This window comes from Oncorhynchus tshawytscha, linkage group LG06 (assembly GCF_018296145.1).
Source record: "Oncorhynchus tshawytscha isolate Ot180627B linkage group LG06, Otsh_v2.0, whole genome shotgun sequence".
Taxonomy (NCBI): Eukaryota; Metazoa; Chordata; class Actinopteri; order Salmoniformes; family Salmonidae; genus Oncorhynchus; species Oncorhynchus tshawytscha.
This window is the reverse complement of record NC_056434.1, coordinates 54,501,538-54,529,132: the sequence shown is the minus strand read 5'-3', so window position 1 is coordinate 54,529,132 and position 27,595 is coordinate 54,501,538. Positions and strand designations below refer to the sequence as shown.

The window sequence follows — 27,595 nt, the reverse complement described above, 5'->3', positions numbered from 1 at the left end:
ATTTTGTTCAATACAATAGTGTATTGTCTAACAGCCCTCAGTTAGGATGGTTAGGTGTAAATACTAATCATTTTCAATACATCTCTATATGACAGAATAGTAACCACCACCAAACGACCACTGTGTAATATCAGAAACATTTAACATTATATACAACAGATCATATGCAAATGTTCATATCCCAACTCTAATAATAGCATTGTAGCTTGTTATGGATGTGCATTTGGAAAGAATTCAGACCCATTCCCTTTTTCCACATGTTGTTATGTCACACCCTTTTTCTAAAATGAAAAAATGAATTTAAACAATCTACACACAATACCCTATAATGACCATGTCATGTCTACAACTTGATTGGAGTCCACCTGTGGTAAATTCAATTGATTGTGCATGCTTTCGAAAGGCTCACACCTGTCTATATAAGTTCCCACAGTTGACAGTGCATGTCAGAGCAAAAACATAGCCATGGAATTGGCTGTAGAGCTATGAGACAGGATTGTGTCGAGGCACAGATCTGGGAAAGGGTACCAAAACATTTCTGCAACACTGATGGTCCCCAAGAACAGTGGCCTTCATAATTCTTAAATGGAAGAAGTTTGGAACTTCCAAGACCCTTCCTAGAGTTGGCCGCATGGCCAAACTGAGCAATTGGGGGAGAAGGGCCTTGGTCATGGAGGTGACCAGATGGAAGCCACTCCTCAGTAAAAGGCACATGACAGCCCGCTTGGAGTTTGCCAAAAGGCACCTAAAGGACTCTTAGTCTGATGGTGAAACCAAGATTGAACTCTTTGGCCTGAATGCAAAGCGTCACATCTGGAGGAAACCTGACACCATCCCAACAGTGAAGCATGGTGGTGGCAGCATCATGCTGTGGGGATGTTTTTCAGTGGCAGGGACTGGGAGACTAGTCATGCTCGAAGGAAAAATTAACGGAGGAAAGCACAGCGAGATCCTTGATGAAAACCTGCTCCAGAGCACTCAGGACCAGGTTCACTTTCCACCAGGACAACGGCCCATAGCACACAGCCAAGACAACGCAGGAGTGGCTTCGGGACAAGTCTCTGAATGTCCTTGAGTGACCCAGCCAGAGGTCGGACTTGATCGAACATCTCTGGAGAGACCTGAAAATAGCTGTGCAGTGACGCTCCCCATCCAACATGACAGAGCTTGAGAGTATCTTCAGAGAAGAATGGGAGACACTCCCCAAATACAGGTGTGCCAAGCTTGTAGCGTCATACCTAAGAAGACTCGAGACTGTAATTGCTGCCAAAGGTGCTTCAACAAAGTACTGAGTAAAGGGTCTGAATACTTATGTAAATTTCCTTTTTTTCCCTTTTTTTTTTAACATTTGCAAACATTTCTGAAAACCTATTTTTGTTTTGTCATTATGGGGTATTGTGTGTAGATTGAGGGTCATTCTGGGATTAAACTAAAATGTAAACTCAATACGAACTCAAATATGAACTGAAATGCAATAAGAGTTATGAAACAATGCTGTGGAACTCTTAAACTATGAAAGAATCAATGGCATAACAGTGTGCCATCCTCATCACAGAAGGGTTCAGTCCATATATTCTTGACACACACATCAGTCATATTCAAACAAACTCCAAACAATATAAATTACGACAATGAAACTAACTACTCTAACAGCAAACAACAGTATCGATGTCTTATTATTGTGTTTTTTGTTGCAAAGTTGTGATCCCATGGGGCAAGGGAGGGAGAGGGGAGATTGTGGTGGTGATGACATCAAAGGGTGATGACATCACAGGAAGTGACGCCATGGCACAGGAGGATGTGATGTCACAGTGAGGCATAGATTGAGCAGACAGCATATAAGGCCCAGCTCATGGCGTGGTCCAACTATCTGTCTGTCGAGTACAGTTCTCTTGGTCTACACTTTGTGCTGTATCATGTCCTTGTGTAGAGGTCTTCTTTACAGCAAATAGGAGCCTCCTCATCTCTGTGTCACATCTCTCACCTGTAGGCCTTCACTGAAGCCAGGGCCTGGGCTAAAACGAGAGGGAGAGAATAAAAAGAGCGAAATAAAAATTGTGTGAGAGAGAGAGAGAGACAGGTCAGACAGAGAGAGAGAAAAGTTGGAAAGATGTATGTCAAAAATGTTGACAGCAATTGAAAGCCTGAGAGGCGGCAAGTGTAAAGAGAGTCTGAACAGAGAGGAGAGACTGTGTAGAGATGGAGGCTCTTACGGGCAATCCTACACACAATTACTGATGCCACTCCTATTACACACACATGAAGTGGGACCCATCAGTGAGCTGGGGTGGTGGTTGTGTGTTAGGAGGTGGAGATGAGGAAGGTTGGGGCTCAGGAAGCGGTGAGGAGGACCAGCTGTGCACTGCAAACCACACAGGACGCACGTGGACCATACACACATGATCACACACACAATGGCAAAAACAAACAAGTTGCGGGAAGTTAATGAATGATAAAACAAGTAAAGGAAATACATTTGATCTAAATCAAATGAATACTGTTATTAGCATGATGATCATGGATCGCTTATTATGAAAAGAACTGGACAGATTAAAGAGGATTGCATTCATTTGTGATTCAAAGGTCTATTCTCCACCATCTTTGTCACTTAGTTTAGTTGGTCCTGCTCTACCTCCTCCCATACTCCATACTGTCATGTGCTGTACTGTACCTGCGACCAGCTTGCTGCGTTTGGAAGCCTCAGCAGCCAGTTCATAGGAGATGTTGATCATCTTCTCCTGCTCTTGAGCTGTAGCCTCCTCCTCAGGGCTCAGCACCCCACTTGGATGTGAGAGCACATTCTGCATACTGGGCAGACATATGGCATTTAGCACACTGTTTTATCCAAAGGGACAAAGTATAGTGAGTACATGTGAGTTTGATCTCGCCAGGGATTGAACCCACAGCCACAACCCATTTTACCAAGAACTGAGACACACAGGACCTTGTTTGTTACGCACACACTTCAAATTGGTTAATTTCTTGTCTCTGATATTTAGAATGTAGAATGTAGCTAATGGAAATAGCATGGTTTTCCTATGCACTGATCTGCACTGACCAGGAAGGAAGCATGTGTGGTGGCGACTCATTTGAGCCTGCCTGTCCTGATATCCAGCTATTCCGGAAAGAGCACTAGTTACACCGAACTCTCTTTCTACATTGTATATAGTATTTGCTGTGTACTGTGCAAACATCAACCCTGACCAGCTGTAATAAATTACCTTACACAGGGTGATTCAGATACCTGGGAAAGATAAGTAGATGTGGTTGAGTCATAGGTCACGTTTCTTTACCACAGTAATACCCTTTTGAAACTACTGAGCCAAGCTGAGCCAAACTGTACTGTGTTGGTCTGAATGCACATCTAACATAGTACCTGCAACCAAACTGTCAAGGACAAAGCAAAAAGTACCTGTTTTTGTCGATGAGGGCTTTAATACGGTCCACCTTCGTCTGTTTGCCAGCCTCCTGCTCTGGGCTGAGAGCCTCCTCTGGATCTGACTCTACATAACGCTCTGGAATCAACACCTTCTCAGGAACTGACAACTAGAGAGAGGGAGAGAGAGAGAAAATGGGATGGTGTTAGAGATCTGATACAGCAGATGATAATGACAGACACTACGTCCTGTTCAAATTTCCTCTCTGCCCCTTCCCCTTGGCCGTAACCCTTCAATAGAGGTAGATCTGTAAGGTTGAAGCGATATGGTGTAAGCTCCACCACTACACTGCTTATACCAATAGAAACCATTCAGATCTACAGATCTTAGAGCCAAGGGGAAGGGAATGATTTGGGACCAGGTGACAGACATTAATGCCTCCCCCCTTTCCTACCTCTCTGTCCATGTTGTAGTGGTCAGTGTGCGAGGCCTCTTTGAGTCGTGCTATTTCCTCGGCAGGTGTCTCCTGCTCTCTGAACACTTCCTGTTTTCTGAGTGACGCCTCCAGCTCCAGGATGTCACTGCTCATCACCTCGTCACGCTGACGACAGTTCTGGAACACAACATATGACTCTTAATTGTAAATTCTACCTATTACAGGAAATTAAATGAGCCCTGGGTTCTTTTCATTAAACCTCTACAGGATCGGTGCCCCCCCGCGCGGGACGTTTGAGCTAACGTAGGCTAATGTGATTAGCATGAGCCAGAGAGCGTCAGCGAGTCGAAGGAGGAACTCGATGAAAGATTCAGGAGAGAGGTGGTGGCGATGAGAGTGCTGCAGTGTGGGCGTGCTGAGGAGCGTGACACCAGTTCGGTGTCATCTGCACCGGTGTCACGCATCTGGCCTCCAGTTCGCCTCCCCAGTCCGGTACATCCTGTGTTTCCTCCACGTACTTGCCCTGAAGTGTGTGTCACCGTTCCGGTACAATTTGTGCCAGCCCTACGCACCAGGTCTCCAGTGTGCCTCCACAGCCCTGTATGTCCTGCGCCAGCTCTCCGCACTCGCCGTGCGAATTGTGTCATCGTTCCGGTACAATTTGTGCCGATTCTACGCACCAGGTCTCCAGTGCGCCTCCACAGCCCAGTACGCTTAGAGACAGTCCACGGTCCGGAACCTACTGCAACGGTCCACGGGCCAGAACCTCCAGCTCCATGGCCGATGCCCAGTTCAGGCACCGTGTCCAGTCCTGCTCCATGGGAGGAGCCTTCTTCGGTGCCGGGGCCCAGTCTGGGTGCGGCGTACAACCCAGCTCCATGACCGGGGCCCTCCTCTGTGCCGATGCCCAGTCCGGGCACGGCTTCTCCCCGGAACCATGGCCGGACCCGTGGTCTGGGCGGGGGCAAAGTCCCGCACCAGAGCCTCCACCGATGCTGGCGAAACCACGAGCGGAGTGGGTACTTCGCCCCGCACCGGAGCCGCCACCGACGCTAGACGCCCACCCGGACCCTCCTCTATAGAGTCAGGTTTTGCGTCCGGAGTCTGTACCTTGGGGGGGTACTGTCATGCCCTGACCATTGAGAGCCCTTTTACTCTCTATGTTGGTTAGGTCGGGGTGTGACTAGGGTGGATTATTTAGTGCATTTATTTCTATGTTGGCCTGGTATGGTTCCCAATCAGAGGCAGCTGTTTATCGTTGTCTCTGATTGGGGATCATATTTAGGCAGCCATTTCCCCACAGTGTTTTGTGGGATCTTGTTTCTGTGTAATTGCCTGTGAGCACGGCTTGATCTTCACGTATCGTTTATTCTTCTTTGTTGTTTTTGTGAGTTTCATTTGACTAAACATGTGGAACTCTACGTACGCTTCTCCAACTTAAAAAGATGAGAGAGGCCTGTAATTTTCATCATAGGTACACTTCAACAATGACAGACAAAATGAGAAGAAAAAAAATCCAGAAAATCACATTGTAGGATTTTTAATGAATTTATTTGCAAATTATGGTGGAAAAGAAGTATTTTGGTCACCTACAAACAAGCAAGATTTCTGGCTATCACAGACCTGTAACTTCTTCTTTAACCTCTTGATCCTACTTGAGACGCAGACGTCCCAACTAGAGCTCTGGAAATGCAAATGCGCTACGCTAAACGCTAATAGTATTAGTTAAAACGCAAACGTTCATTAAAATACACATGCTTGGTATTGAATTAAAGCTACACTCGTTGTGAATCCAGGCACCAAGTCAGATTTTTAAAATGCTTTTCGGCGAAAGCATGAGAAGCTATTATCTGATAGCATGTAACACCCCAAAAGACCCGTAGGGGATGTAAACAAAAGAATTAGCATAGTCGGCGCTACACAAACCGCACAATAAAATATAAAACATTCATTACCTTTGACCATCTTCTTTGTTGGCACTCCTTGATGTCCCATAATCAATACTGGGTCTTTTTTTCGATTAAATCGGTCCATATATAGCCTAGATATCGATCTATGAAGACGAAAAAAATAGCAATGATGAAAAAAATAGCGTTTCATAACGTAACGTCATTTTTTAAAAGTTAAAAAGTCGACGATAAACTTTCACAAAACACTTCGAAATACCTTTCTAATGCAACTTTAGGTATTAGTACACGTTAATAAGCTATAAAAATCATCAGGAAGCGATGTAAATTCGATAGCTGGTCGTCTGGAAAAAATGTCAGGAAAAACACCGAGCCAATGCATCAAGTTGGTGGTCGGAGGGAATCGGTTCCCTTTGGTCGGTTCTACCAAGAATCAAATCCGAATCAAATGAGAAGACTCTATACATCCTGTGGAAGCTGTAGGTACTGCAACCTCGGCCTCATTTAATACGGTTCACCTTTAACAATGGGTTGAAGTGGCGCATGGATATTTTTTTCCATTTCCAGTGATCAGATTTTCCTGCGCTTTTCGATGAAACAGACGTTCTGTTATAGTCACAGCCGTGATTTAACCAGTTTTAGAAACGTGAGAGTGTTTTCTATACACACATACTAATCATATGCATATACTATATTCCTGGCATGAGTAGCAGGACGCCAAAATGTTGCGCGATTTTTAACAGAATGTTCGAAAAAGTAGGGGGTCGGCTTAAGAGGTTTTTAAGAGGCTCCTCTGTCCTCCACTCGTTACCTGTATTAATGGCACCTGTATGAACTTGTTATCAGTATAAAAGACTCCTGTCCACAACCTCAAACAGTCACACTCCAAACTCCACTATGGCCAAGACCAAAGAGCTGTCAAAGGACACCAGAAACAAAATTGTAGACCTGCACCAGGCTGGGAAGACTGAATCTGCAATAGGTAAGCAGCTTGGTTTGAAGAAATCAACTGTGAGAGCAATTATTAGGAAATGGAAGACATACAAGACCACTGATAATCTCCCTCGATCTGGGGCTCCACGCAAGATCTCACCCCGTGGGGTCAAAATGATCACAAGAACGGTGAGCAAAAATCCCAGAACCACACGGGGGGACCTAGTGAATGACCTGCAGAGAGCTGGGACCAAAGTAACAAAGCCTACCATCAGTAACACACTACGCCGCCAGGGACTCAAATCCTGCAGTGCCAGACGTGTCCCCCTGCTTAAGCCAGTACATGTCCAGGCCCATCTGAAGTTCGCTAGAGAGCATTTGGATGATCCAGAAGAAGATTGGGAGAATGTCATATTGTCAGATGAAACCAAAATATAACTTTTTGGTAAAAACTCAACTCGTCGTGTTTGGAGGACAAAGAATGCTGAGTAGCATCCAAAGAACACCATACCTACTGTGAAGCATGGGGGTGGAAACATCATGCTTTGGGGCTGTTTATCTGCAAAGGGATCAGGACGACTGATCCGTGTAAAGGAAAGAATGAATGGGGCCATGTATCGTGAGATTTTGAGTGAAAACCTCCTTCCATCAGCAATGGCATTGAAGATGAAACGTGGCTGGGTCTTTCAGCATGACAATGATCCCAAACACACTGCCCGGGCAACGAAGGAGTGGTTTCGTAAGAAGCATTTCAAGGTCCTGGAGAGGCCTAGCCAGTCTCCAGATATCAACCCCATAGAAAATCTTTGGAGGGAGTTGAAAGTCCGTGTTGCCCAGCAACAGCCCCAAAACATCACTGCTCTAGAGGAGATCTGCATGGGCCAAAAATACCAGCAACAGTGTGTGAAAACCTTGTGAAGACTTACAGAAAATGTTTGACCTCTGTCATTGCCAACAAAGGGTATATAACAAAGTATTGAGATAAACTTTTGTTATTGACCAAATACTTCTTTTCTTTTCTCATTTTGTCTGTCATAGTTGAAGTTTACCTATGATGAAAATTTCAGGCCTCTCATCTTTTTAAGTGGGAGAACTTGCACAATTGGTGGCTGACTAAATACTTTTTTGCCCCACTGTATGTATGCTTATATTGTGCTCTGGTGTGCATCCTTGTGCGTCTACCTACCTGTAGGCTATGGAAGGGGTTCTCTTTGGTGAACGAGGTGCTTCGTGAGGGTGTTGGTGTGTTACTGTGACTGTGTGGATGGCTGTGTGTGTTGTTGTCCTGCAGGCCTAGCTGTCCCTGCTGTGGGCTGTTGATCACCATGATGTGAAGCCCCTTCGTCTTCTCTCTTAGTGCCCACTGTTGGTGTTTCCTGATTCTCTCCAGCTGCTCCTCTACACTCATCCTGGGCCTGCCACTCTCCTTCTCCACAGGCCCACCACACAGCTGGTCTACTGCACTGCGGGGACGCTCCTAGAGGGGAACAGAAAATTGGTTAGAGAAGGACACAACATACATGTAAGAAACTCACATGGACGCATATTATACGATACACAGCTGCTCTACCACACAGTAAGGTCGCTCCTTTGGAGAGTGAATAAAGAGGCACTCACAGTAGGACACAGCACAGCACATGGCACACATAGGTACGAGCGCACACACACATACACTAATGTGACATTAATGCCTGCCAACCCTATGTCACCGATGAGCGCTGCCCCAAGAGCACGACAAGATGCAGTACTTCATGGATACAGTGGATTTAAGTTCAACACTGTGAAGTGTATGCCTGCATGCATGACTGTAACATTTCTAAATGGCATTAGGAACACCAGCAGCTCTTTCCATGACAGACTGACCAGGTGAATCCAGGTGAAAGCTATGATCTCTTATTAATGTCACCTGTTAAATCCACTTCAATCAGTGTAGGTGAAGGGGAGGAGACCAGTTAAAGAAGGATTTTTAAGCTTTGAGATAATTGAGACATGGATTGCGTATGTGTGCCATTCAGAGGGTGAATGGGCAAGACAAAATATTTAAGTGCCTTTCAACAGGGTATGTTAGAGGTGCCAGGTGCACCGGTTTGAGTATGTAAAGAACTGCAACGTTGCAGAGATTTAACGCTCAACAGTTTTCCGTGTCAATGGAGCAGGAGGGGATAGCTGTCGTTTTATGGGCTCAAAACCAACTGTGCCATTTTTTAAAAGTTTTTACGTGTTGTTTGTAACTTATTTTTGTCCTTATTTTGCACATAATGTTGCTGCTACCATCTCTTCTGACCAAAAATAACTTCTGGACATCAGAACAGCGATTACTGTGAGAAGATTCTGTTCTTTAACTAGTCCGACGCGAAGGATATACTGCTTTCTCATTTTGTCTGTCATAGTTGAAGTGTACCTATGATGAAAATTACAGGCCTCTCATCTTTAAGTGGGAGAACTTGCACAATTGGTGGCTGACTAAATACTTTTTTGCCCCACTGTACGTTATTTGTTAGACGTCTATTTACCACCACAAACCGATGCTGACACTAAGAATGCACTTAAAAAGGGGTTGTATATTCCGCCATAAGCAATCAAGAAAATGCTCATCCAGAAGCGGTGCTCCTAGTAGCCAGGTACTTTAATGCAGGAAACTTAAATCCGTTTTAACTAATTTCTACCAACATGTCACATGTGCAATCAGAGGAAAAAAATCTCTAGACCACCTTTACGCCACGCACAGAGGCACATACAAAGCTCTCCCTCGCCCTCCATTTGGCAAATCTGACCATAATTCTATCCTCCTGATTCATGCTTTCAAGCAAAAACTAAATTAGGATACACCAGTGACTCCCTCAATACAGAAGTGGTCAGATGACGCGGATGCTACGCTACAGGACTGTTTTGCTAGCACAGACTGGAATATGTTCCAGGATTCATCCAATGGCATTGAGGAGTACACCACCTCAGTCATCGGCTTCATCAAAAAGTGCATTGACGATGTCGTACGTACATATCCCAACCAGAAGCCATGGATTACAGGCAACATCCACATTGAACTAAAGGCTGGAGATGCCACTTTCAAGGAGCGGGACACTAATCCGGACGCCTACAAGAAATCCCGCTATGCCCTTAGACGAACCATCAAACAGGCAAAGTGTCAGTATAGGATTAAGTTTAAATCCTACTACACCGGCTCTGATGCTTGTCGGATGGGACAGGGCTTGAAAACTATCACAGACTACAAAGTGAAATTCAGCTGCGAGCTGCCCAGTGACGCGAGCCTACCAGATGAGCTAAATACCTGTTTTATGCTTGCTTCGAGGCAAGCAACACTGAAGCATGCATGAGAGCACCAGCGCTGTTCCAGATGACTGTGTAATAACGCTCTCAGTAGACGATGTGAGGAAGACCTTTAAACAGGTAAACATTCACAAAGCCAGGGGGCCAGACAGATTACCAGGACATGTACTCCAAGCAAGCGCGGACCTACTGGCAAGTGTCATCACTGACATTTTCAACCTCTCCCTGACCAGGTCTGTAATACCTACATGTTTCAAGTAGACCCCCATAGTCCCTGTGCCCAAGGAAGCGAAGGTAACTTGCCTTAATGATTAACATCCTTTAGCACTCACGTCGGTAGCCATGAAGTGCTTTGAAGGGCTGGTCATGGCTCACATCAACAGCATCATCCTGGATACCCTAGACACAATCCAATTCGCATACCTCCCCAACATATCCACAGATGATGCAATCACACTCTACACTGCCCTTTCCCACCTGGACAAAAGGAACACCTATGTGAGAAAGCTGTTCATTGACTACAGCTCGGCGTTCAACACCATAGTGCCCACAAAGCTCAACACTAAGCTAAGGATCCTGGGACTAAATATCTCCCCCAGCAACTGGATCCTTGACTTCCTGACAGGCCGCCCCCAGATGGTAAGGGTAGGCAACAACACATCTGCCAAGCTGATCCTCAACACTGGGGCCCCTGAGCGGTGCGTGCTTAGCCCCATTCTTTTCTCCCTGTTCACCCATGACTGTGTGGCCAAACATGACTCCAACACCATCATTACATTTGTTGACGACACAATGGTTGTAGGCCTGATCACCGACAACAATAAGGCATAGGGAGGAAGTCAGGACACTGCCAGGACAACAACCTCTCCCTCAATGTGAGCAAGACAAAGGAGCTAATTGTGGACTACAGGAAAAGGAGGGCCGACAGGCCCCCATTAACATCGATGGGGCTGTAGTGGAGCAGGTCAAGAGTTTCAAGTTCCTTGGTGTCCACATCATCAAAGAACGTTCATGGTCCAAACACACCAAGACAGTAGTGAAGAAGGCACAGCAACACATTTTCTCCCTCAGGACACTGAAAAGATTTGTCATGGGTCCCCAGATCCTCAAAGTTATACAGCTGCACCATCGAGAGCATTTTGACCGGTTGCATCACCGCCAGGAATGGCAACTGCTCGCCATCTGACCGTAAGGCGCTACAGAGGGTAGTGCATACAGCCCAGTACCTCACCGGGGCCAAGTGCTTCCTGCCATCCAGGACCTATATATTAGGCAGTGTCAGAGGAAAGCCCCAAAGATTGTCTAAGACAATCCAGTCACCCAAGTCATAGACTGTTCTCTCTGCTACCGAAAGGCAAGCTGTACCGAAGAGCCAAGTCTAAGACCAAAAGGCTCCTTACCAGATTCTACCTCCAAGCCATAAGATTGCTGGACAATTTACATTGACCCCACCATTTGTTTTTACACTGCTGCTACTCACTGTTTATTATCTATGCATAGTCACTTTACCCCTACCTACAAATGACCCCGAATAACCTGTACCCCCGCACATTGACTCGTTACCGGTACCCCCTGTATATAGCCTTGTTAGTGTTATTTTAATGTGTTAATTTTTATCATTTTTTACTTAATACAATATTGACCAAATAAACTTAACTCTTTCTTGAACTGCATTGTTGGTTAAGGGCATTTAAGTAAGCATTTCACGTTAAGGTCTACACCTGTTGTATTCTGCGCATGTGACAAATAAAGTTTGATTTGATTAAGAATGGTCCACCACCAAAAGGACATCCAGCCAACTTGACACAACTGTGGGAAGCATTGGAGTCAACATGGGCCAGCATCACTGTGGAACGCATTCAATACCTTGTAGAGTCCTTGCCCTGACGGATTGAAGCTGTTTTGAGGGCAAAAGGGGGTGCAACTCAATATTAGGAAGGTGTTCCTAATGTTTAGTACATTATACAGTACCAGTCAAAAGTTTGGACACACCTACTCATTCAAGGCGTCAAAACTATGAAATAACACAAATATGTATGTATTAACCAAAAAAGTGCTAAACAAATCAATATATATGTTAGATTCTCCAAAGTAGCCACCCTTTGCCTTCATGACAGCTCTGACACACTCTTGACATTCTATCAACCACCTTCACCTGGAATGCTTTTCCAACAGTCTTGAAAGAGTTCCCACATATGCTGAGCAAAGGGTGGCTACTTTGGGGAATCTAAAATATATTTTGATTTGTTTAACACTTTTTTTAGTTACTACATGATTCCATATGTGTTATTTCATAGTTTGATGTCTTCACCATTATTCTACAATGTATAAATGAGTAAAAAATAATGAAAAACCCTGGAATGATAGGGTGTGTCCAAACTTTTGACTGGTACTGTGTATTATAAGTCTATCCCGACTGGGCAAAATGTGTGATTTTGATTTACCCATTTCTAGTGTGCCCGCCGAGTAGAGATTCTCTCTCCAAAAATTGCACCTTTTTGTGGACAAAGTAACAAGGCTGATGCGCATCGCAAGCTGCTCCAAGGAAGTGGACAGTTTTGACTTCCCAACAGCAGCGGCTCACTTTGAGCAGGCCACGGTCTACCCCAAACAAGTAATCTAGAGGTGAATTATTGAGTTTGTAGTGTCACGCCCTGGTCAAAGTATTTTGTGTTTATCTTTATGTATTTGGTCAGGCCAGGGTGTGGCATGGGGTTTTTGTAATTGTGGTGTGTTTGTCTTGGGGTTTTGGTGGTGGTATTGGGATTGTAGCTTAGTGGGTTGTCTAGCAAGGTCTATGGCTGTCTGGAGTGGTTCTCAATCAGAGGCAGGTGCTTATCGTTGTCTCTGATTGGGAACCATATTTAGGCAGCCATATTCTTTGAGTTTGTCGTGGGTGATTGTCCTGAGTGTCTTGATGTCCTTGGTTGATGTTAGTTGACACAAGTATAGGCTGTTTTCGGTTTTCGTTTCGTTTATAGTGTTCGTGTTTAGTCGTGTTTACGTTTGTTTAAATAAACATGGATCGCAATCGACACGCTGCAGTTTGGTCCGACTCTCCTTCACTATATGAAAACCGTTACATGTAGACAGCCATGTTTAGTTATTTATGAATTAAAATGTTAAATAATAATAATAAATTAAATTAGAAAGGCATAGACTGTATTTGAGAACAGCTGTGTTTTATGAATTAATTAAAATGTTCATACAAATAGCCTAAAACAGGTTGCACAACTACAAGGACATACCACACCCCCCTTGCCAATAACAAAAAAACTAACTCATGCACATCATACAGGAATACACATGCATACAGCGCAACCGATACGGGATTATTTTAACTGATACGTTTCTGATTTTACAGTGGAAATATTCACAGACAACCAATATTTTATTATTATAGCTGGAATGAAAACAATAATCTGTATGGATTGTGCTTAAAACAGAAAGATGATTTCTTAAATTAGAGGAAATAACATTAATATAGACATTGCATAAAATTTAGGAGCACCTGAAATATGCTCTAGTGAAAGGATGATGAATTGCACTGATTCCAGCCCAAAATTTGCCTAGGCTCTGAAGACTGAGCTGCCTCATTCTCTGCAGCTGGAAAACAACGACATAGGACATTTTCTATGTATTGGTATTTAGCAATTTTTTTGTTGATTGTAGGGCTGTAGCCAGGGAATTTCTGGTAGTTGTCACTTGAAAAGAAAAACATCCATCACAAAATTTGCCACTGGACCATCGCTGCCTCTAGCCCCAAGCATTGTATCAGTGAACTGTCCCTGCTATTTCGGGATACTTGGGTGTCCCTACCCCATTGAAGTTGAAATTTGGTTACGGTAAGAGTTAGGATTCAGGTTAGTTACGGGTTATGGTTAGGGTAAGGGTTAGGGTTTAGTGTAGGGACGTCTCAAGGATTCTAGGGAGCACTAAACCTCAGTGAACGCCGTCAAGTACTCTGATACAGCTAGTTAGTTGGCTAGCCAGTACGCATCATAGAAATGGGGGTGGCGAAATGTGAATTTGGACCATTCCCTGACAAATGACAACCCATACATCAAAACGTAGCAGTGTTACTTTGTAACATGCTTTGTTTTTTGTGTCTCTGAAATGTTTGAATAACAGAGCTTGACGAATAACATTATTCGTTATTTGCATATAACACACCAGATTTGTATGGGTTTACCTTCAGACGAGTCCCCTGTGACACTTGTGGGGGTCATAGAGCAAAACAGAGAACAGCATCCAGTTCATATTATACTAAACAAAATTATAAACGCAAAATGCAACAATTTCAAAGATTTTGCTGAGTTACAGTTCATATAAGGAAATCAGTCAATTGAAATGAATTAATTAGGCCCTAAACTATAGATTTCACATAACTGGGCAGGGGCGCCGATTTCAAGTTTTCATAACAATCGGAAATCGGTATTATTATATTTTTATTATTATTTATTTTTTATACCTTTATATTTAACTAGACAAGTCAGTTAAGAACACATTCTTATTTTCAATGATGGCCTAGGAACGGTGGCTTAACAGCCTCGCTCAGAGGCAGAATGACAGATTTTCACCTTGTCAGCTCGGGGGATCCAATCTTGCAACCTTACAGTTAACTAGTCCAACGCAATAACGACCTGCCTCTCGCTCGTTGCACTCATCAAGGAGCCTGCCTGTTACGCGAATGCAGTAAGCCAAGGTAAGTTGCTAGCTAGCATTGAACATATCTTATAAAAAACAATCAATCATAATCACTAGTGAACTACAAATATGATCTAGCTTGTCCTGCGTTGTATATAATCTGACTGAGCATACAAGCATCCAAGTATCTGACTGAGCGGTGGAAGGCAGAAGCAGGCGCGTAAACAATCAAACAGCACTTTCGAGCGTTTTGCCAGCAGCTCTTCGTTGTGCGTCAAGCATTGCGCTGTTTATGACTTCAAGCCTATCAACTCCCGAGATGAGGCTGGTTAGCTAGTTAGCATGCGCTAATAGCGTTTCAAACGTCACTCGCTCTGAGCCTTCTAGTAGTTGTTCCCCTTGCTCTGCATGGGTAACGCTGCTTCGAGGGTGGCTGTTGTCGTTGTGTTGCTGGTTCGAGCCCAAGGAGGAGCGAGGAGAGGGACAGAAGCTATACTGTTACACTGGCAATACTAAAGTGCCTATAAGAACATCTAATAGTCAAAGGTTAATGAAATACAAATGGTATAGAGGGAAATAGTCCCATAATTCCTATAATACCTACAACCTAACACTTATTACCTGGGAATATTGAAGACTCATGTTAAAAGGAACCACCAGCTTTCATATGTTCTCATGTTCTGAGCAAGGAACTTGAAACGTTAGCTTTCTTACATAGCACATATTGCACTTTTACTTTCTTCTCCAACACTTTGTTTTTGCATTATTTAAACCAAATTGAACATGTTTCATTATTTACTTGAGGCTAAATTGATTTTATTGATGTATTATATTAAGTTAAAATAAGTGTTCATTCAGTATTGTTGTAATTGTCATTATTACAAATACATTTTAAAAAATTGCCCGATTTAATCGGTATCTGTGTTGAAAAATCTTAATCGGTCGACCTCTAGTTTCTATTATAAAATACTTTTATTTTGAAATAAAATGATACCTGAGTACAGTACCAGTCAAACGTTTAGACATAACTACTCATTTCAGGGTTTATCTAAAAAAAAAAATACTATTTCTACATTGTGGAATTATAGTGAAGACATCAAAACTATGAAATAACACATATGGAATCATGTAGTAACCAAAACAGTGATAAACATATCAAAATATATTTTAGATTTTAGATTCTTTAAAGTAGACACCCTTTGCCTTGATGACAGCTTTGCACACTCTTGGCATTCTCTCAACCAGCTTCACCTGGCTGCTTTTCCTTCACTCTGCGGTAGGACTCATCCCAAACCATTTCAATTGGGTTGAGGTTGGGTGACTGTGGAGGCCAGGTCATCCTGTTGAAAAACAAATGATAGTCCCACTAAGCGCAAACCACATGGGATGCTGTGGCAGCCATGCTGCTTAAGTGTGCTTACATTCTAAATAAATCACAGACATTGTCACCAGCGAAGCACCGCCACAGCATCACACCTCCTCCATGCTTCACGGTGGGAACCACACATGCAGAGATCATCCGTTCACCTACTCTGCGTCTCACAAAGACATGGCGGTTGGAACCAAAAATCTCCAATTTGGACTCATCAGACCAAAGGACAGATTTCCACCGGTCTAATGTCCATTGCTCGTGTTTCTTGGCCCAAGCAAGTCTCTTCTTCTTATTGGCGTCCTTTTGTAGTGGTTTCATTGCAGAAATTCGACCATGAAGGCCTGATACAAGCGGTCTCCTCTGAACAGTTTACAGAGGAAACTTAGTTTACAATGGAGCCCCTAGTTCCACTCTTCATACCCCTGATACCTCCTTTGTCAACAGTTCAGTTGGGTTTTCCCAACAGGCAACAAACTATAAATCCATCACTGAGTGGACATTCTTTTCAATCAACATCCATAAACAACATTTTCATCTTGATGAATATGGGTTACAGCATGCTCTGAGTTCTCCTTCTGTAGCCCGTTCTGTACCTCCTTTGTCCCACCTCCCACACATGCGGTGACCTCACCCATTACAACCAGCATGTCCAGAGATACAACCTCTCTCATCATCACCCAGTGCCTGGGCTTACCTCCGCTGTACCCGCACCCCACCATACCCCTGTCTGCGCATTAGGCCCTGAATATATTCTACCATGCCCAGAAATCTGCTCCTTTTATTCTCTGTCCCCAACGCTCTAGGCGACCAGTTTTGATAGCCTTTAGCCGCACCCTCATTCTACTCCTCCTCTGTTCCGCGGGTGATGTTGAGGTAAACCCAGGCCCTGCGTGTCCCCAGGCACCCTCATTTGTTGACTTCTGTGATCGAAAAAGCCTTGGTTTCATGCATGTCAACATCAGAAGCCTCCTCCCTAAGTTTGTTTTTCTCACTGCTTTAGCACACTCTGCTAACCCTGATGTCCTTGCCGTGTCTGAATCCTGGCTCAGGAAGGCCACCAAAAATTCAGAGATTTCCATACCCAACTATAACATTTTCCGTCAAGATAGAATTGCCAAAGGGGGAGGAGTTGCAGTTTACTGCAGAGAGAGCCTGCAAAGTAATGTCATACTTTCCAGGTCCATACCCAAACAGTTCGAACTACTAATTTTGAAAATTACTCTCTCCAGAAATAAGTCTCTCACTGTTGCCGCCTGCTACCGACCCCCCTCAGCTCCCAGCTGTGCCCTGGACACCATTTGTGAATTGATCGCCCCCATCTAGCTTCAGAGTTTGTTCTGTTAGGTGACCTAAACTGGGATATGCTTAACACCTCAGCAGTCCTACAATCTAAGCTAGATGCCCTCAATCTCACACAAATCATCAAGGAACCCACCAGGTACAACCTTAAATCTGTAAACAAGGGCACCCTCATAGACGTCATCCTGACCAACTGGCCCTCCAAATACACCTCTGCTGTCTTCAACCAGGATCTCAGCGATCACTGCCTCATTGCCTGTATCCGCTACGGAGCCGCAGTCAAACGACCACCCCTCATCACTGTCAAACGCTCCCTAAAACACTTCTGTGAGCAGGCCTTTCTAATCGACCTGGCCCGGGTATCCTGGAAGGACATTGACCTCATCCCGTCAGTTAAGGATGCCTGGTCATTCTTTAAAAGTAACTTCCTCACCATTTTAGATAAGCATGCTCCGTTCAAAAAATGCAGAAGTAAGAACAGATACAGCCCTTGGTTCACTCCAGACCTGACTGCCCTTGACCAGCACAAAAATATCCTGTGGCGGACTGCAATAGCATCGAATAGTCTCCGCGATATGCAACTGTTCAGGGAAGTCAGGAACCAATACACGCAGTCAGTCAGGAAAGCTAAGGCCAGCTTCTTCAGGCAGAAGTTTGCATCCTGTAGCTCCAACTCCAAAAAGTTCTGTGAAGTCCATGGAGAACAAGAAGTTTTCGCACCTCCTCCCAGCTGCCCACTGCACTGAGGCTAGGTAACACGGTCACCACCGATAAATCCATGATTATCGAAAACTTCAACAAGCATTTCTCAACAGCTGGCCATGCCTTCCGCCTGGCTACTCCAACCTCAGCCAACAGCTCCGCCCCCCCCGCAGCTACTCGCCCAAGCCTCTCCAGGTTCTCCTTTACCCAAATCCAGATAGCAGATGTTCTGAAAGAGCTGCAAAACCTGGACCCGTACAAATCAGCTGGGCTTGACAATCTGGACCCTCTATTTCTGAAACTATCCGCCGCCATTGTCGCAACCCCTATTACCAGCCTGTTCAACCTCTCTTTCATATCGTCTGAGATCCCCAAGGATTGGAAAGCTGCCGCAGTCATCCCCCTCTTCAAAGGGGGAGACACCCTGGACCCAAACTGTTTACAGACCTATATCCATCCTGCCCTGCCTATCTAAGGTCTTCGAAAGCCAAGTCAACAAATAGGTCACTGACCATCTCGAATCCCACCGTACCTTCTCCGCTGTGCAATCGGGTTTCCGAGCCGGTCAAGGGTGCACCTCAGCCACGCTCAAGGTACTAAACGATATCATAACCGCCATCGATAAAAGACAGTACTGTGCAGCCGTCTTCATCGACCTTGCCAAGGCTTTCGACTCTGTCAATCACCATATTCTTATCGGCAGACTCAGTAGCCTCGGTTTTTCGGATGACTGCCTTGCCTGGTTCACCAATTACTTTGCAGACAGAGTTCAGTGTGTCAAATCGGAGGGCATGCTGTCCGGTCCTCTGGCAGTCTCTATGGGGTGCCACAGGGTTCAATCCTCGGGCCGACTCTTTTCTCTGTATATATCAATGATGTTGCTCTTGCTGCGGGCGATTCCCTGATCCACCTCTACGCAGACGACACCATTCTATATACTTCCGGCCCGTCCTTGGACACTGTGCTATCTAACCTCCAAACGAGCTTCAATGCCATACAACACTCCTTCCGTGGCCTCCAACTGCTCTTAAACGCTAGTAAAACCAAATGCATGCTTTTCAACCGTTCGCTGCCTGCACCCGCACGCCTGACCAGCATCACCACCCTGGATGGTTCCGACCTTGAATATGTGGACATCTATAAGTACCTAGGTGTCTGGCTAGATTGTAAACTCTCCTTCCAGACTCATATCAAACATCTCCAATCGAAAATCAAATCAAGAATCGGCTTTCTATTCCGCAACAAAGCCTCCTTCACTCACGCCGCCAAACTTACCCTAGTAAAACTGACTATCCTACCGATCCTCGACTTCGGCGATGTCATCTACAAAATTGCTTCCAACACTCTACTCAGCAAACTGGATGCAGTTTATCACAGTGCCATCCGTTTTGTCACTAAAGCACCTTATACCACCCACCACTGCGACTTGTATGCTCTAGTCGGCTGGCCCTCGCTACATATTCGTCGCCAGACCCACTGGCTCCAGATCATCTACAAGTCCATGCTAGGTAAAGCTCCGCCTTATCTCAGTTCACTGGTCACGATGGCAACACCCATCCGTAGCACGCACTCCAGCAGGTGTATCTCACTGATCATCCCTAAAGCCAACACCTCATTTGGCCGCCTTTCGTTCCAGTTCTCTGCTGCCTGTGACTGGAACGAATTGCAAAAATCGCTGAAGTTGGAGACTTTTATCTCCCTCACCAACTTCAAACATCTGCTGTCTGAGCAGTTAACCGATCGCTGCAGCTGTACATAGTCTATCGGTAAATAGCCCACCCATTTTTACCTACCTCATCCCCATACTGTTTTTATTTATTTACTTTTCTGCTCTTTTGCACACCAATATCTCTACCTGTACATGACCATCTGATCATTTATCACTCCAGTGTTAATCTGCAAAATTGTAATTATTCGCCTACCTCCTCATGCGTTTTGCACACAATGTATATACACTCTTTTTTTTCTACTGTGTTATTGACTTGTTAATTGTTTACTCCATGTGTAACTCTGTGTTGTCTGTTCACACTGCTATGCTTTATCTTGGCCAGGTCGCAGTTGCAAATGAGAACTTGTTCTCAACTAGCCTACCTTGTTAAATAAAGGTGAAATAAAAATAAAATAAAAAATAAACAGTTGACGTTGAGATGTGTCTGTTACTTTGGGCTGCAATATCTGAGGCTGGTAACTCTAACTTATCCTCTGCAGCAGAGGAAATTCTGGGTCTTCCTTTCCTGTGGCTGTCCTCATGAGAGCCAGTTTCATCATAGTGCTTGATGGTTTTTGCGACAGCACTTAAAGACATTTTCCGGAGTGACTGACCTTCATGTCTTAAAGTAATAATGGACTGTCGTTTCTCTTTGCTTATTTGAGCTGTTCTTGCCATAATATGGACTTGGTATTTTACCAAATTCTGTATACCAATCCTAACTTGTCACAACACAACTAATTGGCTCAAATGCATTAAGAACAAAAGAATTTCCACAAATTCACACCTGTCAATTTGAAATGCATTCCAGCTGACTATCTTATGAAGCTGGTTGAGAGAATGCCAAGAGTGTGCAAAGCTGTCATCATGGCAAAGGGTGGCTACTTTGAAGACCCTAAAATCTAAAATATATTTTGATTTAACTATTTTTTGGTTACTACATGATTCCATGTGTGTTATTTCATAGTGTTGATGTCTTCACTATTCTACAATGTAGAAAATAGTAGAAATAAAGAAACCCTTGAATGAGTAGGTGTGTCCAAACTTTCAAGTGGTACTGTATGTGTGTGTAATTTTGTCACATGCCTATGGGTTCCTGTGAGTGCATGCGTGTGTTTGTAATACATGTTGAGTGTGTACGTGTGGGTATATAACAGTATGTGTTTTTTTGCAGCACTTTTATGAAATTATTAATGAATGTTCCAGTACCATTCATCATATCATTCATACCACCTTAAACATCAATCATATGTAATCTTCAAAACAAAAGCCCTGATTTTATTACAGTATTAGAAGTTCATTTATAGTAGAAATACCTGGTTGGATTGAGTTGGAACGTTGCTGGTGTTACTAACTGGGTTAGTTCTGTACAGCAAAATACTTGAATTGCCTCTGCTGGGCTTATGCCAAGGTATAAGCTTGCAGAGCTAATGCAAGTCTTCAGGTTTCAGGCAAGTTTACACAACATGTTAATTTGACACCAATTTCCCTGTTGCCATCCAGATTTGAAATTATTCAAAAACTTTGAGCGTTTGGCTTGAACTTTCCAGGAGTGCCAGATTGATGATTTTTGCATTTTTTGGGACTACTACTACTATGTCCATCAAAAGAAAATAATACATGAAGACATTGATTTTGGTATGTTATTGCATGATCGGTTGAAGTTATTATGTTATTCATCACGAAAGTTGCTACTGAACTGATAATGTAATAACCAACGGATAACATTATAATAAGCTATGTGTGTGTGTGTGTGTGTGTGTGTGTGTGTGTGACTGTGCATGTATGTACATTTCAATGTTAGCTTGTGAGTGTCTCTATGTATGAGTATTCCTGTAGTATGTGCATGAGTTTGTTTGTGTTGTAATTGTCAGTGGGCGTTGGTATGTGCATCAAATTGAGGGAAGCAGTACGTAAAAACATGTTCTTAGATGATTGGTTGAAGTTATTACATCATTTATTTAAAAAAGTTGTTACTAACCAGTTAATGTAATAACCACCGGTAAATGTAATAATAATAACTTTTTCTGCTAAATGTAATAAGTTGTGTAACGTTCAACATTTTATAATGTTTACCGGCAAGTTATTACATTCACTAGGTTTATTACATTAGCAATAGAAAAGTTATTACTTTTACCAGAGTTATTACATTTACTATTGTTACAACCTGCTTTCTAAGCAGAACCATAATGACTAGCCACCATTTAAATTAACATGCCACTGCGGGGCTTGATATTCAGGTAAATGTTCCAGTGGCACACCGGGAAAGCGAATGATGCATGCATCATTTAAATGTTATCTTTCATTTGTGGGTTAAGCAAGATATTGAATGGTTGTGGATTGTTAAACCTGCAGTGGGGTAAAAAAGTATTTAGTCAGCCACCAATTGTGCAAGTTCTCCCGCGTAAAAAGATGAGAGAGGCCTGTAATTTTAATCATAGGTACACTTCAACTATGACAAACAAAATGAGGAAAAAAATCCAGAAAATCACATTGTAGGATTTTTAATGAATTTATTTGCAAATTATGGTGGAAAATACGTTTTTGGTCAATAACAAAAGTGTATCTCAATACTTTGTTATATACCCTTTGTTGGCAGTGACAGAGGTCAAACATTTTCTGTAAGTCTTCACAAGGTTTTCACACACTGTTGCTGGTATTTTGGCCCATACCTCCATGCAGATCTCCTCTAGAGCAGTGATGTTTTGGGGCTGTTGCTGGGCAACACGGACTTTCAACTCCCTCCAAAGATTTTCTATGGGGTTGATATCTGGAAACTGGCTAGGCCACTCCAGGACCTTGAAATGCTTCTTACGAAGCCACTCCTTCGTTGCCCGGGCGGTGTGTTTGGGATCATTGTGATGCTGAAAGACCCAGCCACGTTTCATCTTCAGTGCCCTTGCTGATGGAAGGAGGTTTTCACTCAAAATCTCACGATACATGGCCCCATTCATCCTTTCCTTTACACGGATCAGTCATCCTGGTCCCTTTGCAGAAAAACAGCCCCAAAGCATGATGTTTCCACCCCCATGCTTCACAGTAGGTATGGTGTTCTTTGGATGCAACTCAGCATTCTTTGTCCTCCAAACACGACGAGTTGAGTTTTTACCAAAAAGTTATATTTTGGTTTCATCTGACCATATGACATTCTCCCAATCTTCTTCTGGATCATCCAAATGCTCTCTAGCAAACTTCAGACGGGCCTGGACATGTACTGGCTTAAGCAGGGGGACACGTCTGGCACTGCAGGATTCGAGTCCCTGGCGGCGTAGTGTGTTACTGATGGTAGGCTTTGTTACTTTGGTCCCAGCTCTCTGCAGGTCATTCACTAGGTCCCCCCGTGTGGTTCTGGGATTTTTGCTCACCGTTCTTGTGATAATTTTGACCCCACGGGGTGAGCTCTTGCGTGGAGTCCCAGATCGAGGGAGATTATCAGTGGTCTTGTATGTCTTCCATTTCCTAATAATTGCTCCCACAGTTGATTTCTCCAAACCAAGCTGCTTACCTATTGCAGATTCAGTCTTCCCAGCCTGGTGCAGGTCTACAATTTTGTTTCTGGTGTCCTTTGACAGCTCTTTGGTCTTGGCCATAGTGCAGTTTGGAGTGTGACTGTTTGAGGTTGTGAACAGGTGTCTTTTATACTGATAACAAGTTCAAACAGGTGCCATTAATACAGGTAACGAGTGGAGGACAGAGGAGCCTCTTAAAGAAGAAGTTACAGGTCTGTCAGAGCCAGAAATCTTGCTTGTTTGTAGGTGACCAAATACTTATTTTCCACCATTATTTGCAAATAAATTAATTAAAAATCCTACAATGTGATTTTCAGGATTTTTTTTCTCATTTTGTCTGTCATAGTTGAAGTGTACCTATGATGAAAAAAGCCAAGCCTCTCTCATCTTTTTAAGTGGAAGAACTTGCATAATTGGTGGCTGACTAAATACTTTTTTGCCCCACTGTACGCCTAACCTCAACGCTTAGCCTAATATCACCCACTTAACCGATTTCACTTCAATTCTACTTAGATATGATCTAATATCCAACTCCTTAACTATATTGATTATGTCCATACATCTCAGACACACTCGCCATGCGTGGGTCTGGCCTCCTGACCTTCCTTTCGGTAACTACACTGATCATGCCACACACACACACACACACACACTGGCACTCACCATGTGTGGGTCTGGCCTCCTGCCCTTCCTCAGGGTAACACAGGGGGCGATGGTGGAAGACTCTGGTATTATGGGAGATTTGGTTCTGGGGGGAATGATGCCAACGGGGTATGACAATCCTGGAGGGAGAACATAAATATTAAAGTTATCTAACACATCTGCACTCATACAGCTTCTGAAAGGTGAAGCTAGTTCTGCTAATAGTTTAGTAATGCAGCTAACAGAGTAGCACCTCTATCCAGGGTCGTTTTCATTAGGGCACCCGGTAATTTTTAAAAATCTATTTGGACAAGGTAAAATAGTCCCTCCCGTTTTCATTCCATTTGGGAGTGTTTTCTACTGTGTACCTTTGGTGTCAGAGGGGTCTCTGTCAGACTGTTCAGATCTGTCCTCGCCATTGGTCTCATCCACCTCAGCTACAGTGGTGAGCTCTGGTTCACTCTTATACAGCCTGTAGTCTGGACCCTACAGGGGGACATGAGAGAGAGATCAGTTACTACACAAAGATACATGACAGGTGAAAGATCAGTACACGCACTGACATCAGAAGAGATGGGTGAAGAAATGATTTATTCACAATAAAGACATGCTGACAAGCTCAAATCGAAATGATATATTTCCATGATCTGCAAAAAATATGGACAATAAAGTGTTCATAAATCACGAATCTCAAAATGAGAAATTATAGGACAACAAACCAACCAACCAAACAATATAAACAAAATCAGTGTAGTTAACTGAAATAACCTCCAAAATGACAAACTAATTAACAAAATAAAACAAATACATGTGAATGATTCACAAAGAAAATAAAAATAACCAAAAAATACATCCACATTTATGACAAGTAAGGTTTGAGGGAAAACTCAAAAGAATCCCAAAATAATAATACGTCCACCAAAATAATATTTTAATAATGAAATGGAAAGAAGGGACATCTGGATGATTCACAAAGCAAGCGGATGAAGGAACATCATAAACATATTGGTCCTTATGATGAGGAAAAATTGAAAATGATCAAAAAATAAGCACCAAAAAGATACTAAAAAAAACAAGAGCGGGATCAATGTGATCATGCGTGATGACAGCACCGCAGGGGTAATGACATAGGTCAGCGATCAACAGCTTACGCTGTGTGTTCTGTTCCTCTGGCCGGCTTTCCGGTCCCTATCCTCGGGACCCCGATGTGGTGGCTGTGGCGGTTGCCAGATGGTGGTAACCGGAGAGGACAGGGGGGGTATGGCAGGGAGGTTGGGCTGGTTCGGCTCGTAGGCCTGGGGTAAGGGTGGCCACAGGGGAGCTGAGAGGTTCTCCACTTCCAACTCCTCCTCCTGGAGATGTTATTTAACCTTTATTTATACAGGATGTACTAATTTTTGTGTGATCAATTTTGTTATTGTTATGACAGGTACACATCATACACATGAACAAAAACCTGTGACAGGACTAACTTTTTCACTCCCACGGGACTTCCACAACACATCGGTGTCAGAAGCTGACAGGCTGGACTCAAACCGGTTTGAGATATCTTGTTCACAAGAGAGAGCTGTTCAACATGGCAGCACTCAGCAACATCGATTAAAATTATATAAATACACAAACAGTGTATTCAGACCCCTTCCCCTTTTCCACATTATGTCCTCATCATTCTACACCTCTTCATGACAAAGTAGAAATGTTTTTTGAAATACCTTATTTACATACGTTTTCAGACCCTTTGCTATGAAACTCGAAATTGAGCTCAGGTGCATCCTGTTTCCATTGATCATCCTTAAGATGTTTCTACAACTTGTTTGGAGTCCACCTGTAGTACATTCAATTGATTGGACATGAGTTGGAAAGGCACACAACTGTCTAAATAAGGTCCCACAGTTGACAGAGCATGTCAGAGCAAAAACCAAGCCATGAGGTCAAAGGAATTGTCCGTAGAGCTCCGAGACAGTATTGTGTCAAGGCACAGATCCCGAGAAGGGTACAAAAAAATGTCTGCAGCATTGATGGTCCCCAAGAAAACAGTGGAAGAAGAAGTTTGGAACCACGAAGACCCTTCCTAGAGCTGGCCGCCGGAAAAACTGAGCAATAGGGGGAGAAGGACCATGGCCGGGAGATGGCCAAGAACCCAATGGTCACTCTGACAGAGTTCTTGAGTTCCTCTGTGGAAATGGGAGAACATCCAGAAGAACAACCATATCTGCAACACTGCCAATCAGGCCTTTATGGTAGAGTTGCTGGTTTGGACAGGACTTCGGATCTCGTTATAAAGAGTCACCCAGGGATAAGGTCACTGAGTTACACATCTAACACTGCACATGACAGCCCACTCAGAGGAATTCCAACCATCTATGGCATCAAGAGAGAAAGGATAGAGCCTCCTGAGTAAAGCCTCTCATAACTAGATACTGTACATACAGGCAGTCTAGTGGACAAAACATTCAGAACACCTTCCTATTATTGAATTGCACCCCTTTTGCTCTCAGAACAGCCTCAATTCGTCGGGGCGTGGACTCCACAACAGGGTTCCCCAACTGGCGGCCCACGAGCATCCCACCGGATGCTTTTATTTTGTTGGTTCAATTTTCATTGTTGGACCTAAACTGTAAAAACACCAGGAAATCAGCTCCAAGTGATTTTAATTTGGGAAATCTGTTCCCAAGTATTTCCATGTATAATAGAGAGACAGGTGATCATATACAAATGTAAGCAAGGTTAGAAAATATTATGTTTTAGTCAAATATTATATCTGTTTGGGCTTCTTGTGGTCATTTTGCAGTCTACAAATTATTTGTAATTATGTTCCGGCCCTCCGACCAGCAGTTCAAAAAAATAATTGTCTCGTGGCTGAATCTAGTTGATGATCCCTGCTCTACAAAGTGTTGAAAGCATTCCACAGAGATGTTGACTTCATTGCGTCCCACAGTTGTGTCAAGTTGGCTGGATGTAATTTGGGTGGTGGACCATTCTTTATACACACGGGAGACTGTTGAGCGTGAAAAACCCAGCAGCGTTGCAGTTCTTGACACACTCAAACCGGTGTGCCTGGCACCTACCACCATACCCCGTTCAAAGGCTCTAAATAATTGTCTTGCCTATTCACCCTCTGAATGGCACAAATACACATCCCATGCCTCATCCAATTTATTGGAATCGGCAAAAATTTGAACATTGAGATATTCAATGAATGCTGGGAAATGAAAGAGACTTGGTGTTATGTTTGAAGTTAATGCTTCTCTGAAGAAAGACCGAAGGCCTTGGAATGTATTTGATGGAGGAGAGGAGAGTGAGGGGTTGATATAGGGAAGACAGATAGACATTGTGTATTAGATGAAAGAGGGTTAAGGTCAGAAGGTGAGGACAGATTCTCTTAAGAGAGTAATAAATGTTTGGAATCATGTTACCCTCTTTATTGGCTTCCTGTAGAGCCATAAAATCTAAGGATTGGAGAGAAAGAGGAGTGTCTTAAATTGTGATGTCTTAAATGTTTTGCTGTCTGGTCACAGCTGTACAGAACCTTTGGGGATGATTAAACTTGGTTAAAGCTTCATTGAAAAGCAATTCCAGCTCCCAGATTGCAATTCCTATGGCTTCTACTAGATGTCAACAGTCTTTTTTCAAGGTTTCATGCTTTTCGCTGCTTTCGCTGTAAAGCCTATTGTAAATAGGACAATGCAGTTAGATTAACAATAATTTATGCTTTTAACTTCTCTAGGGTAGGGGGCAGCATTTGGAATTTTGGATGAAAAGTGTGCCCAAATTA

At 43.5% G+C, this 27,595-nt stretch overlaps 1 protein-coding gene across 14 annotated transcripts in view; it reads right to left on the bottom strand.

Annotated features, from left to right (window-relative positions):
* Window positions 1-1,294: 1,294 nt before the first annotated feature.
* Window positions 1,295-27,595, bottom strand: part of LOC112232337 (pleckstrin homology domain-containing family A member 5) — a 111,791-nt gene continuing 85,490 nt past the window's right edge. For 6 of the 14 annotated variants that reach the window (XM_042323412.1, XM_042323409.1, XM_042323406.1 and 3 more), the window contains 8 exons: window positions 24,189-24,306; window positions 23,842-23,960; window positions 7,840-8,130; window positions 3,832-3,990; window positions 3,413-3,546; window positions 2,672-2,808; window positions 2,214-2,355; window positions 1,296-2,015 (listed from right to left, as the gene is read on the bottom strand). In XM_042323412.1, the coding sequence (XP_042179346.1) occupies window positions 2,222-2,355; window positions 2,672-2,808; window positions 3,413-3,546; window positions 3,832-3,990; window positions 7,840-8,130; window positions 23,842-23,960; window positions 24,189-24,306 (1,092 nt within the window). In that variant the 3' untranslated portion in view covers window positions 1,296-2,015; window positions 2,214-2,221. Of the gene's footprint in view, window positions 2,016-2,213; window positions 2,363-2,671; window positions 3,245-3,412; window positions 3,547-3,831; window positions 3,991-7,839; window positions 8,131-23,841; window positions 23,961-24,188; window positions 24,307-27,595 lie in introns of those variants that run through there. The other 8 variants (XM_042323408.1, XM_042323411.1, XM_042323414.1 and 5 more) reach the window with 8 other exon arrangements.